Below are 18771 nucleotides of genomic sequence, written 5' to 3'. Positions count from 1 at the left end.
GCCATGCTCCCTGAGCTGGTGACCCAAGGGGCACCAAGGCGCTCCTCAGCCCCGCCCCATCCCCACAAACCTGTCCCAGGCCCACCAGGTGAGTGGAGACCCTCCCCCACCCGCCCGCTGGAAACTTCAGGCCTGGGTGCAGGCCGGGCCCCTCTCCAGACGGGAAGACGGGAAGACTGGGGTCCCAGCTGCGCAGGTGGCCTTGTCCCACCAGCACCCCCCCCTCCCTGGTGGCCGAAATGGCAGCGGCAACCCCACCCTCACAGACGTTACTCAGGAGGCGGCGGTGGAGGAGTCTCTGCCTTCGTTTTTTAATGGCCGGTGCGGTACAGTTGGTGGACAGACAGGTGGACGGGACACAGCAGGGTGGGGTGGTCACGGCTGTGCTGTGGGTGTGGAAGGGCAGGCCGTCCCCCCCGGAAAAGCCCATCTTTGGCAGGATGCTCTGCAGGGTCCAAGCTGGAGTGGGACCCCCGCCTTCCCTCTTTGCCAGGGACTCGGGGCATGTCACGTCCCTCCTTGGGCCTCGCCGGACAGGGATCAAGGCCTGGGTCAAGTTGGCTTCAGCCAGGGTGTGGGGCCCTGCTTTGTGGCCCCCAAACTGCGCCCCTCCTGTATCACGGACAGATGCAGGAGCCAAGAATTTGAGGGGGGTCCCTGGTCAGGCACAGACCCCCGGGCCTGTGGTATCGGGTGGGTGCCTGGGTGCACGGAGAGGTCCCGGTGTGGGGTCGGTGCCTAGCTGTGGGTGCCCCAAAGCTGTGGTCGCGGAGAGGCCAGCGCAGACCGTGGTCTGAGACCATTCAGACCCAGGGCTACAATTCCCTTATGGCAAATGCGTTTTGTTTGGGAGAACCGGTGTTTAAGGATGAGTGAGAGGCAGAGGTTGTGGGGTGACAAGGCTGGGGATGGGCCCTCTCCTCTGAGGGCCTCACGTTCATGACGAAGGTCCCGGATGAAGGAAGGGCTGGCTCAGGCGGCACCTGACAGGTACCGTGGATGGTGTGATCTGGGCCGGGGGCCTCAAAGCAGACCCGGGGGTGGGGGTCACCAGGCGGGGACCCTGGCTGGTGCTCTGCTCGCCTGTGAGTGACCCCACAGAGCACTGGCCTGGCTAGAGCTGGGGCCACTGGACGCAGATGGAGGATGAAGGGTGGGCATGAGACGGGACCAGAGCACAGTGCTGAGCGGAGCCCTGGGTGGCAGCAATTCGTCCCAGGCCTCCAAGAACTTGGCAGAACCCTGGGGCCGCAAGGACAGGTGGCTGGGCCCAGAGAGGGTGGCGCTGTTGGCACGAGGAGGAGGCCGGGGCCCCGCAGGCACTGCAGGCAGGGGCGGGGAGGGGGCCTCAGGCCTCGGGTCCCTGGATTGGACCCCAGCGGCCCTCCTGGGGCACGGCTGGGGCCCAGGCCTGGCTCAGAGGCCGGCCGGGAAGGAGGCGTTGGCGGGGGAGGTGGGGAAGCAGCTGCCGTGGGCGTCCCGGGTGAGGCTGTAGGTGCAGTAGGCCACGGCGGAGCCCAGCGTCAGCCCAGTCATGTAGGACACTGTCATGGTGTTCCCTGCGGACGAGACCGGCCCGAGCTGGCGGAGGACGGGGCGGCGAGCGGCCCTCGGGGACCACAGCGGCCGAATCCCCGCAGACGAACCCGGCGGCCACTTGACAAAGGGCCGGGGCCAAAGCCTTGTCTTCCAGGCTTGAAGCGGGTGACCACTGCCTGCTCCGGGGAGGTGGCCGTCCGAGGACTGGCCCCCGTTTGAACACGCAGGGCGCCCCGGGCCTTGTCCGCTTCCCTTTATCTCCAGTCTCCCATCTCCAACTGCCTCCTTGTCCCGGGCAATTTGGGATGTCTAACGGGCTTCTCAGACCTACCGTGTCTGGTGCCTGACTCCGGCGCCCTCCCACGCCACACGCCGCCCCACCGCAGCGGACACCAACCCAACCTTTTCCCCTGAGCAGCAGGCCCCCATCTGGGGAGTCCTTCTTGACCCCACGTCCCTTTCTCACACCATTTCCTAATCTGTCAGCAGACCTACGGGCTCTACCGTCAAAACAGATCCAGGATCCAGCACCTTCCAGCTCCCGGCACCCCTGCCCTGGTCCAAACCCTGTTCTCTAGGGCCAGGACTGTTGCAGTAGCTCCTCACTTATGCCCCGTCCCTGCCTGATCTCTCTCTGCTGTCGGAGCAGCACCACAGGGGTCCTTAACAAACACAGTGAGATCCCGTCCCTCCTCTGCTCCCACCCTCACAGCGGCCCCCTCCCACCTCCTCACTCCCCTGCCACTGGCACACACTGCTGCTTCTGCCTCAGGGCCTTTGCACATGCTATTCTCAATGCCTGGAATGCTCTTCCCTTGCATTATCATGTGGCTGGCTCCCTCACTACTTCCTCCAGGTCTTTGCTCAAAAGTCACCCCCTCAATGAAGCCTTCTGACACTGCTCAGCCCCAGAAGCGCAAGGATCACTGTTTTGTTGCCACTGTGTGCCTAGCACCTAGAACAATGCCTGGCACACAGCAGGGGCCCACCAAGTAGTTGTGGAATGAACGAAGGAAGGAGTGACTAAAGAATGTCCCCACACCTACGAGCTCCCTGAGTGTGACGTGAATCCTGGAACCCAAATGCGCCTTCTTGCCGTGTGGCTTTGGCTTCTATGGGCCTTGGTTTCCCCTCCTGGCAGTGGAGCACCAACAGGCCTGCGGGCGTCGGCTGCCAGGCGGGTGAGCCGGGGCTGGCCGAGCGGGGCCTTACCTGCCAGCTCCCGCTGCTTGGGGCTCACTTTGCCCGCCGCCAGGATCATGGGTACGCTGCCGAAGTAGCCGTTGCTGATGCCCAGGAGCAGGGAGAAGACGCAAGGCCACGCCGGGTGGCGGAGGGCGGGTGCGCCGCTGGGGTAGACGCACAGGATGAAGAGCGGGATGAAGACCATGCGCAGGCAGGAGCAGGCCAGCAGGTGGGGGCCCCGCCAGGCCATGGGCAGGGCCGCCAGGATCTGTGGGGAGCCGGGCGTGTGGGCCCCTGCGTCTCCACCGCAGACACACCCCCTGTCCCGGACACGCCCGGCTCAGGCCAGCTCAGGCTGTGTCCCCGTCCTTTCCCAGCTCCGTCCGCTAGAACCCACCAAACCCCTCGTTAGAGCAAAACAGCCCGTGCCGTGTGCTCAGCCCCCATCAGAATGCTGCCCACGTCCCCACTCAGTCCTCACAGCAGCACCCTCGCAGGGTGGGGGCTCTTGAGAAGTGAGGACACCGAGGCCCAGAGGGGCAGGCCCACTTGCATCAACTCGCATAGCAGGAAGCAATAGGATTAGGAGCTGCACCCGCTAACTAAGCCTTGCTCCCTCTCGAAGCACACACTTGTTTCTCGGCCCTCTCAGCTGTGTGACCGCAGGCAAATGGCTTGCCCTCTCTGAGCCTCTTGTTCCTTCATCTAGAGAAGGACTGCCCCAGAAACGGCAGCTTTGTTCTGACTCCAGCCCTGACTCCCAACCCCGCCCTGCACTCGGAGCACAGGACCCTCTGCTCGAATCCTTCTGGCCCCTTGGAGCCATTTCTGGGGCCCTGCCCCCTCGGGTTCTTCCTGTGCTGTCAGAGACCCACTCACTAGTGAGCGTGGGGCGGGAGGACGAGAGCCGGTGCCAGCCTCGGGGACACAGCTGACACTCCAGCGCCACCCTGTGGGGTCAGTTGGGGGCCACCCTCTGGGACGTGGTCTGGAACAGCGCCTTTGCTTGGCTTCCACCCTGCCCGCCCGAGAGCCACACGCATCCTCAGCTCAGGGCCTATCCCTCCCTGGGGACCCTCCGTCAGTGGCCCTGGTGGTCTGACACCCCCACTGGTGGCACACCCCCCGTCCAGGGGCAGGGGCGGGCGGCCCACCTTGCCCACGAAGTCAGAGAGGTTGAACACGGCCATGATGAGGATGGGCAGCCACTCGCCCAGGATGCAGTGGCGGATCTCAGACTCGAGGCCCGGGAAGAGGCACAGCGTGATGAAGTAGGTCACGGCGATGGAGAGCATGTCGGCCCAGATGACGCGGGCCACCATGTAGCGGTGCAGCAGCAGCGCTGTGGGCGGCGGGCTGGGGTCAGGGGGCAGCGCCCTGCGGGCCCCGACCCGCCTCGGCCAGCCTGAGCGCCACCCGCGGGTACAGACTGACGACTGGGCCCACGGTGGGGAGGGGTGCCTGCGGTGCTGCTGCGAGCTCGGGACCCGGCCCGCCCCCACCTCGGAAGGAAGGCCAGCTCCTCTTGACTCTCGGCCGAGGCACGTCGAAGCGCGTGTAGGCACCCCCGTGGCCACTGGTCACCTCGTGGGCTGGGCTGTCCTTCGGGGACCCGCAGTTAGCCAGGGCTGGGCTTTGGTGCTCCTGGAGGGAGGCCAAAGCAAGACGGGGTTTGGGGGGGGCCCTTGAGGCCTCCTGCCCGCCCTCACTTCCTCACCATCCTTCAAACACACAAGCTGCTCCCAGCCTCTGAGCCTCTGCACGTGCTTTTCCCTCTGCTCCCAACACCCTTCCTGTGTATCGTCACATCTCCCCCTGCACACGGGTCAGGTCTCAGCCCAAAAGCCACTCCTGGGGAACCTCTTTGACCATTAAGGAGGCCCCTAGTTTCCATCCTTTGGCCCGTCTCCGGGTCTCTGGCTTCCACGGAGGACGGTGTCTCTGGCTCACTGCAGTGTCCCCAGCCGAGGGCCCAAGTGAGTTGCTGGATCAACGTCTGCGATAACCCTGGCTCCCCCGCCCTGCCCTCTGCGCAGCCGCCTCCTGCGCCTCATCCCGTAGGTGCCTCCACCCCTGCAGCCCTGGGCCCTCGGGGGCCGTGCGGCCTGCCGCCACCAGAGGGCGCCCGGGTCCCCAGCCGCAGATGCGCGGCGCCACCAACAACCGCCACCTTGGCCCACGGGACCGGGAGGCCCCTTGGGGAGGCCACAGCGGGAGGCGCTGGGCCGGGCCTCGGGCCCCCCTGGCTGCAGGGAGGCGGCGGCGGCGGCGGACTCACGAAGTGGACGTCCCCCGCGGCCACGTCGTGGTGCACGCAGTAGCGGGGCCGGGCGGCCGGGCGGCTGTGGCGGGGCCGCGCCGTGTGGCGGAGCACGAAGCGGCTGCGGCGCACCAGCAGGTGCAGCAGGCAGCAGAGCAGCTCCAGGCCGGCGGAGACCAGGAAGAAGATGAGCGTGCTGGCCCGCTCGTCCGGCAGCAGCAGCTTGGTGAGGATGCGGCTCAGGGACACCGTCACGCCCGCAGTGCCTGCGGTGATGGGGGGCTGTGACCGGCCTGGGCCCTGTCCTCCCCAGACCCCGCCCCGCCCCGCCTGAGGCTGGCTCTGGCCCAGTCCTGCCCCCCTTGCCCCAGCTCCAGGCCCTCCCAGCCCCCAACCCAGTCTGCCCAGCCTTGCCCGGCCTCAGACACATGATGGTCCACAGAATGTGCCCACTCAGACGCCCCTCCCCAGCACTGCTGCCTGCTCACACGCACACCCCGGGAGCATTTATTGAGTGCCTGCTGTGTGCCCGGCACCGTACTGCCCTGAGGACACAGCGGGGACAGCACACAGGCACAAACAAGTCACAGGAAAACATCAACCATTGTGCGTGATGGGGGTGCAGGCAGAGACTGGGGGGACGAGCCCCTGGCGGGGAGCTGGCGTGAGCTCGGCGCGGTCCTGTTTGAGGAGCTAAAGGCAGTGGGAGGGCTTGGAACTGTGTGGATGGGGTCCTGAGGTCACAGGGGAGGGCGGCGGGATCATGGCAGGCGGGGGGTCTTGGGCAGGATGGGGGTTCGTCTAAGGGTGACCACATGCCACTGGGCAGTGTTTGGCAGGGGCAGGTCGTGGCCACTGTGGGCCACCCCTAGTGTGGGCGGGACCCCAAGTAAATCTTTTTCGTGGGGCCCCTGGCTACATAAGTCACCCCAAATCAGCGTGTCAGCACCATTCTGGCAGCCGCATCTCCTCCTCTCCGTGACAAACATGTCTGGGCTGGCAGAAGTCATCCACCTGCCTGCTCCCTTCCTGGAACCAAGCTCCACAGACGTGAGGCCTGGAGCCCTGGGGGCCTCTGGTCGACCTCACTGTAGGTAGCGGGTGCAGACTGCCCCAGAGGGGAGAAATGGGGACCAGAGCCCACGCGGGTCCTGGCCTGGGCCCAGCTTCCTGCCTGGACAGCACTGCTGACCCTGGCCCGTCCAGGCACGGAAGGAAGATGGAGGGCATCTGGAGAAAGGTGCTTCCAAGTGTGGGGCCGACCTAAGGGTGGTGCTGCCCCTGTGCAGAGAGGGGGCAGCAGGGCAAGAAGGGGGTTGGCCTCCTGGACCCGGGGCTGGAATGAAGGAGTGAGCCTGGAGGGCAAGTCCACAAGACCTGGGGGAGGGCTGGGTGTTGGCAAGTTTCGGGTCTGAGCTCGGGGGCGCCATTCACTGAGCAGGGGCAGGTGGGAGATGACGAGGTGAGCCTGGGAAAGTGAGTTTGAGAAGCCGGGGGGGGGCTGCTGAGCAGGGGTGGGCCTGGGGCTCTACGGAGAGCTTGGCGCTGAGGTTCGGCACCGGACATCTGGGATGTAAAGTGGCTTACCCCGTGCACACATCACAGCCATGCCCCTCCCGTCTGGGAGTCCCCCACCAGCCAGGCGAGGGGAGATGGTGGTCCCCGTCTCCAGCCCGGCAGCCCCAGAGCTGTGAGCCCTGCCTCGGTGTGGGGCACATAGTTGGGGGTTCCCCAGGAAGAGGCTCCCAGAGCTGGGCAGCCCGCCCCCTGCCGGGGGCTGCGGATACTCACTCTCCCCGGTCATCACCCCTTGCGTGTACCTCTTGGGCAGCATCCCCGTGTACCCGTAGAAGCTGGATTGCTGCACTTGAGCGAGAGAGAAAGGGGTAACCATGAGACACCACTTATCACCTGTCGGCTTGGAACGGAATTCAAGTTTGAGAACGCCACATTGGTGCGTGTGTGGGGAAACGGACGCTAACGCCACCGGCGGCAGAGGGCTTTGGTCCCACCACCCTGCAGGGCATGGGGGAAACAGCACTGCCCACCACAGAGTGCGCGTACTGCCTTCCACATGCCCCCGGGGCTGGCCAGACTCCTGGACTAGCTCTGGCCAATGAGAAACGAGCAGAAATGATACACGTCGCCTCTGGACGAGGCTGTGAAAAGCCCGCGAGGACTTCCAGCCTTTCTTCCCCCTGGCGGCTGGTGACTGAAGGCAGGCCACGCGTTACAGGCGCGCCGCTGTCAGCCTGAATCCCCGAGTGACTGTGTGGAGCAGAGCCCCATCGACACGCTGGACACGCAGCAAGAGCCAGAAATAAGTCCTGTTCTCGAAGCCACTGAGATGTCTGGGCTCATTTGTTACTACAGTGTAACCTCTCTCATCCTAACCAACACAGACAGAAATTGTGGGGAAAATAAAAACGCACTGGCTCATCCCCTGCGGTCGGGCAAGTCCACGCCTAGATGTAGACCCCAGAGCAGGGCTGGCCAACCAGGATCTCCCGGTCCCCACCAGCACTTTTTTTTTAAACAAAATAGAACAGAACCGAACAGACCTGAGCACACTGCCTAGATGGAGGATATTATTTCAGGATAACAGCCTGGATTTCATTTACACACACACACACACACACACACACACACACACGTTCACTGGGTCACATGTAAAATGTTTTTCTCCCTGGAAATCATGGTCAGAAACAGTTTGAAAGTCTACAAAACAACTGGCCCGGACCTTTCCAAAACGTCACTGCCACGGAAGACAGAAGAAGGCTGAGGACTGTTTCGGATTAAAGGAGACTGAAGATGTGACACTAAACACAGTGTATGACCCCGGATTGGATCCTGGGTCAGAAAAATAAAATGCCATGAAGAACGTTCTCGGGACAATTGGTGAGATTTGAGCATGGACTGCAGATTAGATCCCAGTATGGTATCCACATTAAATTTCCTGAATTTGGAATCATAGTGTAGTTACAGAAGAAATATCTTGGCTCTTAGAAAACACAGTGAAGTGTTGGTGTTTAGGCAAGATGTGTAATGATGTCACGTCACTCTCAAACGGTTTAGGGGGAAACATGGATTATTTTATATTTATATATATTTGGGAGAAATTTTATATCTTTTATATATACACACACACTTTATTGGGAGGGGATGGAAAGAGACAGCGTATATGGCAGAATGTTAACAAGTGGAGACTCTGGGTGCAGGGTATATGGGGTTCATTATATTATTCTTGCAACCTTTCTATAGGTTTGAAATATTTTCTTTTTTTTTTTTGTGAGGAAGATCAGCCCTGAGCTAACATCCATGCCAATCCTCCTCTTTTTGCTGAGGAAGACTGGCCCTGGGCTAACAACCGTGCCCATCTTCCTCCACTTTATGTGGGATGCCGCCACAGCATGGCCTGACAAGCGGTAAGTTGGTGCATACCCGGGGTCCGAACCCGGGCCACCAGCAGCGGAGTGCGCACACTTAACCGCTACGCCACAGGGCCGGCCCCTGAAATATTTTCAAAATAAAAAGTTTAAAAAAAATTAGTTTGGAAGCCATGCTCAAGAGAAACACAGTGACACGGTGACATGGGCAGGATGGGCCTTGAAGGCCAGTTTATATCAGAGAAAAGCAGGGAACTGCCCCAATGTCCATGTGGCACAGCGGGGTATGGACGCGTGCATGGTGTGTGCGCTCTGGCCCTGTGTGTGAGCATGTGTGTGGGGCAGGCACTGTGTGCGTGTTGTGTGTGAGCATGTGTGTGGGGCAGGCACTGTGTGTGTGTTGTGTGTGAGCATGTGTGTGGGGCAGGCACTGTGTGTGTGTTGTGTGTGAGCCCGTGTGCGGGGCAGGCATTCTGTGTGTGTGTTGTGTGTGAGCCCGTGTGTGGGGCAGGCACTATGTGTGTGTTGTGTGTGAGCCCGTGTGTGGGGCAGGCACTCTGTGTGTGCCTTGTGTGTGAGCACGTGTGTGGGGCAGGCACTCTGTGTGTGTGTTGTGTGTGAGCACGTGTGTGGGGCAGGCACTGTGTGTGTGTGTTGTGTGTGAGCACGTGTGTGGGGCAGGCACTGTGTGTGTGTGTTGTGTGTGAGCCCGTGTGTGGGGCAGGCACTGTGTGTGTGTGTTGTGTGTGAGCACGTGTGTGGGGCAGGCACTGTGTGTGTGTTGTGTGTGAGCCCGTGTGTGGGGCAGGCACTGTGTGTGTGTGTTGTGTGTGAGCCCGTGTGTGGGGTGTGCGTGTGGATACGGACCGGCACCGCGCTGGGCTCATCTCGTGTGCTATGCCCCAGCACACGAGTGGGGCTGGGGGTCGGCCTGCGGCAGGCACTCGGGGGCTCAGCCCCGCCCCTGCCCCCTGTCCCTACCTGTGCAGCCGAAGGCCACGGTGCCCACCGCAGCCAGGTTGATGGCGTAAGCCTGGTCACGAGAGAAGAGCTGCAGCCACACGTCACAGACACTGATAAAGAGGAGGGGGCCCAAGGCCAGGAGGTAGCCTGTCGGGGGAGAAGCCAGAAAGGAGGGCAGTGAGCTGCTGGGCTTGGGGCTCCCCCTCATCCCACCCCCCCTGTAGAGCCAGGTCTGAGGTGACCTCTCTCTCTGCCCTTCTCCTTAATACTGGGAGGGCCAGGGACATCTTAGAGTCTAAGAGGGGCACCTGGAGGGCTTCCTGGAGGAGGTGCTCTTGGCGCTGGGCCTTGAAACTGGAAGTCGCCATGAAGAGGAGAAAGGAAGGGCAGACCAGGCCAAGGGAAGAGCGTGGGCTGGGATACACTGTGTGGTGCACGAGAGCCTCCCCAGGGGCCAGGCAGCAGCTAGCCTGTGGACCACTGTGGGCCTGACCCTATTTTCATACACTGAACCCCGTAACAGTCCTAGGAGGCGTGCCCATTCTACAGGCAAGGAGACTGAGGCCGGGAAACCGGGGCGCTGAATGACAGGCCAGGCGAGTGGGAGCTGGGAGCCCCGGGGGGCGTGTGGGCGGCGTACCGGCGGTGATCCTGGTGTGCAGGCTCAGTCTCTCCACCAGTGCATTGTTCAGGAGCACGGCCACCAGCGCCACCAAGATGTAGGTGAGGCTCATGTCGAACACAATGGAGGTCCCTGTGAGGGTCAGCCAGCCACAGGTGCTCAGGGGGAGCCCACCCTCTGCACCCACCCCTGCCAGGCGCTGCCCCCTCGCTCTGCCCAGAGAGGGTGAGTGGCTGCCCTGAGGTCACTCAGCAATTCACAGCTCAGCCAGGATTTGAATAAAACGGGTTCCTCAGCAGGGTCCTGCCCACGGGGTTTCCGGAGGGCGGCGGCCAGAGCTGAGCCTGCCGGGCAGCCGGTGAGGGAGGGCGCGGCCGGGGGACCCACCTGGGTACTTGTGATGCAGGTAGTCCACGTCGGTGATGAAGCTGTTGTAGGGCAGCAGGAAGCCCACGCCGGCCAGCAGCATCGCAAAGTAGATGGCGTGGTAGCGGTCGTCGGGCGCTGGCTCCTCTGCCGCTAGACCCAGAGACACCAGGTGAGAAGTGGACGAGCCCCCGCACGGCCATGGCCACCACACCAAGGCTGCGGTCCATCGCCACGGCCGCCACACCAGGGCTGCGGTCCATCGCCACGGCTGCCACACCAGGGCTGCGGTCCATCGCCATGGCCGCCACACCAGGGCTGTGGTCCATCGCCACGGCCGCCATCACCGTGGCCACCGAGTCCACCCTAGCCCCCACCATCATGACCACCTCAGCCACAGCCACTACAGCCATTATCCTAATCACAGACATGGCAGCCCACCATCCCGTGCCACCATTCATCTGCCACAGCCACCAGAGCCACTGCCATCTTGGCTCCCACCACAGCCGGCATCACTATGGCCACTGCCACCATATCCAAACTACCAAAGCCATCATGACTGTGGCCACTGTCCATTACTATGGCAACCACTGCCCATGTCCATGCCAGTGCCATCATGGCTATCATCACAAGTCACCAAACACCATGGCCACCGTCATCACAGCACCCACCATCATGACCACCATCACCATATCCACGGTCCATCATGACCATGGCCACCGTATCCACCAGTGTCATGGCGGCCATCACCCTGCCTTCTGTCCATCCCCACAGCCATGGTTGCCAATGCCACTGCATCACGGCCATTCTCATCACTGTCATAGCCACTGCGGTCACCTTCACAGTCACTATAACCATGGTGACTGTCACTATAGCCACCACCAGTGTCAGGGCCACCATCACCATGGCCACCATCCACCTTCATGGCCACAGCTGCCCCAGTCATCAGAATCATGGCTGAGAGATGTACAACCATTGACGGTGGCCAGTGCAACCATCACCACGGCCACTGTCCACCACCAAGAGACCACTGCCACCACGACTATCGCCATCAGTGGCCATGGAAGCAGCTGGCTGGACAGCACGGTAGAATGGTCTTTTGAAGACTCAGCTACGGGGCCAGCTTGTGGGGCAGAGGCGGCGTCCCCCAGGAGGCTGTCCATGCTCTAAATCAGTGTCCAGTATACCAGGCTGACTCTCTTGGGTCAGTAGTCACGTGTCCAGGAACCACGGGGTGGAAGGGGACTGGGACCACTCACTACGACCTTTAGAGATCCACTAGCAAAATGTCCTAGTTCCAAAGGCAGGAATGTTCTACCCCGAGACACGCTCATCCCGCTGACCTGGAAGCAGACTGCCACCCAGCCCCTTCGGGGCCCCCCGGCCCTGAATCAGCAGGCAGGGAAGAGGGGTGAGTGACCCTGACTGTCAGGGTGCTACTACACGCGGCAAAAGGACGAGCGTGTGCGGAGCACAGACACATGGCATCTCGTAGGACTTCCAGGCCCCGAGTAAGGTCAATGGCAAACGACACCCCAATTCCAGCAGGACTGCTAGCCCCCCAGAACCTTCAGGAATGGAGGTTCGGGTCACCCCTCCAGGCAGGAGCCAGGACCAGCTGAAGCGCCCAGTGGGGCCGAGGCGGGTAGAGACAGGGAGGAGGAGGAGGTGGCTGTAAATCCCAGCCGTGAGCACGTGACCAGGCACAGACACGAGGACCGCAACCGCTCTGAGCACTCCTTCCTCGTTGTGACACGAAACGTGTGTGTACACGTGTTAACCAAATACTCTCGTGTTGTTCCCTCTCTTATTCCCTTATCATCTACCATAAGATGTGTCCGTAACAGTTAATTTCACATCTCAGTGTTTAAGTTACGGGGTATCCCAGGGGAGGTGTGAACACCACACGAGGCCTTGGCATCTTCCGGGGAAAGCGTTAGCCTGGTTTTGGTGGTACGGGGGTTAGTTAGGTCGTGCTAGGTCGTGGTATGACTGCTGGTGCCTTTACTTGGAGATAAAGTATGCTTTAAGGGGCTGTGTATGGGAACCGAGCTGGCAAGGGGCAGACTGTGACGGTCAGTTCTAAGGGTCCACGTGGCAGGCTGAATACATTTCCCAGCTGTTCATTCAAGCGCTGATCGAGACGCTGCTGTGAAGGGAGTTTTCCAATTAAAGTCGTCCCTTAGCAGACTTTAAGTTAATCAAGAGTGAAATTACCCTGGGTGGGCCTGACCTAATCAGGCAAGACCTTTAGGTCTTCCCAGAGCTCAGAGACCCCAAACAGCTCATACTTGTGGGGTTTCAGCCTGTTTGTGATCTTCCTTCCTGACCATGTGCCTTACAGACTCAGACTTAGCCAGCCTCCCCTTCAGTGAGCCCACTGCTGTAGGAAATCCGTATGTGTATGTACATATCTGTATCTGCATCACATCAGCAGCCCTCTGTCTATCTGCTCTCTGTCTCTGTAGCTCCTACTGGCTCTGTTTCTCTGGTGGAAACCTGACTGATCCAGCCACCATCAAGCCACCAAGGCCACTAGAGTTAAAACCACCACTGCCACGGCCACCACGGCCACCACCCACTTCTATGGCCATGGCTGCCAGGGCCACTGCCACACCTGGCCAGGAGGAGTCTGGCACCTGGGGGGATGGGCACCGAGCTGGCTCCGTCTACGTACTTGGGGGCAGGGAGGTTACCCCAACCCATCCCAGGGTTGGTCCAGCAGAAGCTCCACTCCCCATCTGCAGAAAGAAGGGAGGGAACTAGAGAATGAGCCCCTACTTCCCAGCCTGAGGTGGTACAATCTAGTATAATCCAGAACCACCCAACACAGCTATCACTTACGGGGGCCACCAGAGTGTTGGGGACAGTCCTAAGCCATGTCTTAGGGATTCTGTTGCAAGCACACTGAGGGTGGCACCAGGATCATTCCCCTTCACAGATGAAGAAACCAGGCCCAGAGAACAGTGACTTGCCCAAGTCCCCGAGAGGCAGAGGGGTGGGAGCTGGCGATGAACGCAAACCTGTCTGCCTCCAGACTCACACGCCGCCCACTTTGCAAGTCTGAACTCACAAGCACCTGGCCTATTTCCTCAACGTGGGACACTGAGGCTCAGAGAGGTATGGGCCGTTGCCCCAGGTCATACAGCAAGATGGGAAATCAGGTCTTTGAACCTCACATCAATCCTCCTCCCTTCCGGCACTTCCCCGTCTCCACTGAAGCGAGGTGTAGCTTGCTTTGGCCAACAAAATGTGACCAAAGTGACCCGTGTCTCTTCTAGATGGAAGCTTTATGTACGGTATGGATCAGTCCGTGATTCACCATGTGCCCTTTCACCCGCCCAGTGGCCACGGGAGCCCCCGGCAAGACGGAGCCTCCACAGCCCTGCTCGGTGACCTGCACTGGACATGCGGCCTTAGGGTGGGGACACTGAGCCGGTGGGCTTGTTTGTTGTGCAAACAGCAATCCGCCCTGACAGACGCTGCCTCCTGCGCCCAGTGACCGCCCAAGGCGCCCCTCCCCCAGGCTCCCACGGGCTCCCAGGGCCAGACCCTGTTTGGGGCCAGATGTATACCTTGCCCGCACCCTCACTCACCAGAGTCTGGGGAAATCGGGCCGCCCCCGGCGCCCCCGCCCTGGCCCTGAGCGGCCCCCGCCGCTGCCTCCTCATCCAGCTGGCAGCTGTCAAAGTTGAAGCTCGTCACCAGGCTCCCGTCCGGCGTGCCCGCCACACTGGGCTCCTCGAGGCGCTGGCTTCCCACGGAGCCCATGGCAGCCCGTGCTGCAGAGGGAGAAGAGGAGGCGGCTGAGGGGGCGGGGAGGAGGGACCCCCATGTCCCGCTGCCAAGTGGCCAAGCCTGCACCGCCCCCCGCCTGGGGCCATCTGCACAATTCATTCCACTGATTTTGAAACAGTGGGCACAAACCTAAGCGGACGAGTGATGCCGTGTGACCTGCGTCAAGAAGCTCACCCTTGCTGCAGTGGGGAGCAACCACGGAGGCCTGCATGGGGGTGGCAGCAGCAGGCATGGAGAGAAATAGATGCAGCGGAGAAATATTTTGGAGGTGGAATGCCAGGACTTGGTGAGCAGTCAGAAAACAGACGACACTGTGGAACACTTGGCGTGCCAGCACTGTGCTCAGTGTCCCACGCACCAGTTCCCTCCAGGAGGGGTGCTGATAGTCACTCATTTTACAGCCGAGGAAAACGAGGGTGAGGGAGTGAATCCTCCTCGCCCCGTGACCTGGCTCTCACAGGCAGTCAGGGGTGGAGCCCAGACCCAAACCCAGGCCTGTGGGACACCCTGGGCCACCACGGCCCTCCGTTCTAGGGCCAGCCACCTTCAGCGGCAGGAAGTCCTTCCTTTGATCTTGCCTCAGTTTCTCTTGCTTCAGCTCAAATCTGCTAGCCCTTATCTTTGGAGGAAAGGAAGGAGCTAATTGATCCGCAATGGAGAGACACCCCCACTGTATAGGTAACCCTGTGTGTGGGGGTCGGGCTCTGGTTCTTTCCCTAAAACATCTACCAATTCATTTTTCTAATGGTCTTTATTCATTCTATTGATTGCAAAAAGGATACGTGCCCGTCGTAGAGCATCTGGGGCAGAGATGGGACACCACGGCATCGGGCACGGAGGGTGGCACCTCTGCTTCCCCAGTCCGTGAGCACGGGTTGGGGGACCCATGGGAGAAGCCGGGAGAAGGATCCCACGCGCCCGAGTTACTCCGATTTTCTCTGCGGTTGGCACACAGCCATGCCGACCCCCGTTTCATCTCATTGCTTCCGGTTCTCCTGCCTCAGTTTATCCAACCCCCAGCCTCCACATTGTGGTGCTGACGAGTCATGGAGCGCCCCCTCCTGGCCTCCTTCCTCCTTTCCTAACTCTCCAAGGAGACCTTTTATCCGGGCCTGGGGGCTGGAGCCATCACTGCTTCCAGTCGGTCCTGGGGACTGGGGACATTCTGGCCCTGCCGGGGGGGCTGACCCAAGCTGATGGGTCCCCAGAAGCAGTGGGGAAGGGGGGGCTGGGAAGCAGGTGTCATTCCCCCTCCAGGCTCAGTCCTCTTCCTGAGCCCCCAGCCCTGGGCCCCCAGCCACACCTGGAGCTGGGGGACCGAGCTGGACTTAGGACAGAGCTCAGCCTTGGCCAGGATCCTGCAGCGGAGGCTTGGAGATGCCCGGCCTCCCTCCGCTGATAAGAAGGGCCAGGACGGCGGCCAGCGGCAGCCGGTCTACAACGACAGAACCCTCCTCCCTCCAGCCCCCTGAGGACACCAGAGCCCCGACCCCTGGCCTGTGCTCAGCAGAGGTTCCCGAGCCGCAGCGCCCAGACACGCCCGCCTCCACGCTGAGGTTCCGCTCGGCCTCTCCCGGCCGGCTGCAGACATGCTCTGCATCGAGCCGGGAGGCGGCCTCACTGCTCCTCAGTCGGGAGGCGGGTAGCTGCCACCCACACTGTCCGCCCCAGCCACTGTCCCCATGTGCCTCTCCAGGCCCCCTGGGAGGGCTCTGGCTCCCCCTACCATGGCTCATGGCCCCTAAACATGACCTCACTGGCCTGGGCAGAGGCTGGGCCTCATGTGGTGGCGGGGCAGGGGTGCACCGGGGACGACCCCCACTCCGGGGCTGCAGGCCTCCAGCCTGCCCCTCCCCAGACCCCTCCTTTCATTAATACTTAAGGGCCTGCACAGGGCTCTTCTCTGCTCCCCCACCCTGTCAGGAGCCCTCCACACCCGCCCGGGGCGCAGCTGAGAAGACACAGGGCATCTCTTTGGCCCTCAGGTCACTGGTCACTGCCTCAACGGGCCCCCTGGGCCTCAGTTTCCCCACCTCCCTCTTGTGGAGGAGTAGGTGAGAAAGCACTTCACAAACAGGGCGGGGCGGGGGTTAGCAGGGAAGGCTTGGCTGAACACAGCACGTGCTCAGCAGTCACACAGGCCACCACCTCCGGACACTGCTTGGGGCCAGAGAGGGCTCCCGACCCCAGTAGTCCCGAAAGCCCAGCTCATGCCCCCACTTTGTGGAAAGGGAGACTGAGGCACAGAGAGCCGAATCCAGCGCTCCTGCAGCTCATACTGGGGCCCTGGCCTGGGCGACCTCCTTTTTCCCCCCATCTTAGCTGCGACTGAATGGACACTGGATCTGAATGTGCCCCGGGCACTGTGGAGGCCAGGCATCTGGACCCCAAGGCCACGCTGACCCTCTCAGGGCCGCGCGCCGCACCTCCAGCCGGGGGGAACGAGGGACCTGAACTCGGTTTGGAAAGCCAGCAGTGCTGGCCCTCCTCGGGCCTCACACTCCCCGGGGGCCAGGAGCCCTGGTAGTGGATGCCCCCGGTTGGCCCCAGGCCCCTGTGCCTGGGCCGGCTTGTGACTCCTCTGCTGCCCTTTCCCCAGCCAAGCGTTCTAGACTGCCCCAGCTCCTCCCGGTTGGTCCTGACCACGGGAAAGTGAGTTTCAACACCCTCCGGCCACTCCCTTCCTGCAGCTCTTGGAGGACAGGTGAATGCACTGGCCACAGGCGCTGGCTGGCAGCTGAGCCGCCAGGACCCACGCCTCCGCGGCCCTGGTTTCTGCAGTTGTAGACGCTGGCAGCACCCCACCCCAGGCTCCTGCCTGCCTGGCCCCATCAGCAACAAAGTTGGTGCCGAGGCCTGCGCCCCTAGGCAAAGGACAGAGTCCCCTGGCCACTCCGAGGTGACCCCTGGGCACAGGCCGGCCTCTTGCAGACGACTTTCTCAAGAACTAGGAGGGGGCTGGCTGGGGAAGGGGTGAGCAGGGACGGAAGGGGTCAGGGAGGAACTTCAGGTGGAAGGACCCTTAGGTCGTGCCCCGGAAGGAGGTCGCGCCAAGGCCGGCATGGCCTCGGGCGGGCCACGGGCCACTCTCTCCCTTCCCGGGTCTGGGTCCTGCGCTGGCAGTTGGGCTGGTGGGGGGCTGGCCCGGTCTGGATGCTGGACAGGGGGTAGGGGTGGGAGCCCTCTTCTCCCGGGGCAGGGGCTGGGGTCAGGTGGGGGACTTAGAGTCCCCGGGGTCACGCGCCCCCGCCCCTGGCCTCGGCTGCCCCGGCCGGCACGGAGGAGGAGGGGGCGCGGAGCGGGGCCACGCGCCGCAGACAAAGGCTCCGACAGGTCCCCGCGCCCCGCCGGTCCCCGCCCGCCCGTCCCTTCGCGGGGACCGCTTACCTCGGCCGGCCCGGGGGTCCTCGGCGCGCCCGGCCCCGCCCGCGCCCGCCGCCCCGCGCCGGGACCCCTGGGCGCCCGCGCCCCGGCCGCTGCGCCCCGCACCCCGCCTCGGGCCGGGCGCGGCCGGCGTCCTCCGTGGGTCCCGCTCCGCCGCCCCTGGTCGCCGAGCGCGTCCGGGGGCGCAGCGCAGCGGCGAGCACAGCCGGGGCCCCCGCGCTCCGCCCCGGCCCGCCCCGAGCGGAGTCCCGCCCTCCCCTCCCTCCTCCTCCTCCTCCTCCTCCTCCTCCTCCTCCTCCTCCTCCTCCTCCTCCCCCTCTCCCTCCCCCTCCCGCGGCGCCCGCAGAGGCGGGGCGGGGCAGAAGCTGACACCCCAGGGGGGCATGGTGGCCCCGCTGACCTCGGGGTGACCTGCGGCTGATCTAGCCCCCCACCCCATGCCCACCTCCCAGCCTTGGTGCCCAGGACTACTCCCCCCTCCCAGCCCCCTGGGTCCCCTCGTGAGGCAGGGAGGTCTGCGGTGCAGGGTGGGGGTGTGTGACAGGTCACCCTAATGACCAGACTCTAAGTTTTGAAGGACGGAGTCCGCGGGCTGAGACCCTGCGGAGTGCGGATTCCAGCCAGGTCTAGGGGCTGCGGCCTCTCCCTGTGCCCAGCGCCCTTGCCTGGTCCCCACCCCCTGCCCAGTCTCCTCTCCCCCCAGCTTGGGATCAGACCCTGACTAGGTCGCTTCCCATCATGGAACCTCAGTTTTCTCCCAGGTAGAATTATAACCCTCCCCTGAGGGCTGTCTGCCGGGCACACTAGCCTCTGAGCCTTGGTTTACTCATCTGTAAAGTGGCCCTAAGAGAGACTCTTGAACTCAGGAGCTCTTGCCCGGGAGGAGACCCCCAGGGCCCTGGCACTGCAAGTGAGCCAGCGATGGGTGGGATGGAGGGGAGGGTGTTCCTTGCCAGGAAGGGGTCGGCGCAAGGTGAGAACAGGAACCAGGTGGGAGCTAGACTGCCCTGGGTCCCTCCAGGGCTGGGGCCTGTCCATGGGGATCAGGGGAGTCCCCTCCCCACCCAGGATGGAGTTACCTGGGTGTGATCAACACAGGGGCCTTCTAGGGCACCGGCCAGAACCCCCCTGGATGCCCTCCCCTCACTCTCCACCAGACTAGAGACCCTCCTGCCCTGAGACCCACCTGCCATCAACCAGGAGGCCCCAGAGGTGCTTTCACCCATAGCTGTGGGCGGCACCTTCCCTGGAGGCCTTGCCTTTCTCTT

At 62.6% G+C, this 18771-nt stretch overlaps 1 protein-coding gene across 3 annotated transcripts; it reads right to left on the bottom strand.

Annotated features, from left to right (window-relative positions):
- Positions 1 to 210: 210 nt before the first annotated feature.
- Positions 211 to 17626, bottom strand: SLC29A4 (solute carrier family 29 member 4). Of its 3 annotated transcripts, XM_004440877.3 has the most exons (11): positions 14249 to 15436; positions 13918 to 14103; positions 10343 to 10474; positions 9974 to 10087; positions 9352 to 9480; positions 6776 to 6850; positions 5003 to 5250; positions 4227 to 4368; positions 3879 to 4066; positions 2752 to 2992; positions 211 to 1559 (listed from the first exon to the last, which is right to left on the bottom strand). In XM_004440877.3, the coding sequence occupies exons 1-11, from the start codon at positions 14511 to 14513 to the stop codon at positions 1417 to 1419; spliced, it is 1863 nt and encodes a 620-aa protein (XP_004440934.2). In that variant the 5' UTR covers positions 14514 to 15436; the 3' UTR covers positions 211 to 1416. The 3 variants fall into 3 exon arrangements, with proteins under 3 accessions (XP_004440934.2, XP_087273625.1, XP_087273624.1); XM_087417499.1 differs by lacking the exons at positions 211 to 1559; positions 14249 to 15436 and adding an exon at positions 17507 to 17626 and having other exon boundaries at positions 2274 to 2992; XM_087417498.1 differs by lacking the exon at positions 211 to 1559 and having other exon boundaries at positions 2274 to 2992.
- Between the last annotated feature and the right edge of the window lie 1145 nt (positions 17627 to 18771).

The sequence above is a fragment of the Ceratotherium simum genome, chromosome 26 (assembly GCF_057802395.1).
Source record: "Ceratotherium simum simum isolate JZ-2026a chromosome 26, ASM5780239v1, whole genome shotgun sequence".
NCBI lineage: Eukaryota > Metazoa > Chordata > Mammalia > Perissodactyla > Rhinocerotidae > Ceratotherium > Ceratotherium simum.
This window is presented reverse-complemented; position numbering and strand designations above follow the sequence as displayed.

What these genes read in the sequence shown, in the direction of transcription:
- SLC29A4 (XM_087417498.1), bottom strand. Translation starts at nt 14,513, where the DNA reads ATGAGTGACTATCAGCACCCCTCCTGGAGGGAACTGGTGCGTGGGACA. An exon ending in CCTGCATCACAAGTACCCAG is followed by an intron (nt 10,088 to 10,342) that starts GTGGGTCCCCCG and finishes TGACCCTCACAG; the next exon opens with GGACCTCCATTGTGTTCGAC. An exon ending in CGTGGCCTTCGGCTGCACAG is followed by an intron (nt 6,851 to 9,351) that starts GTAGGGACAGGG and finishes CTCTCGCTCAAG; the next exon opens with TGCAGCAATCCAGCTTCTAC.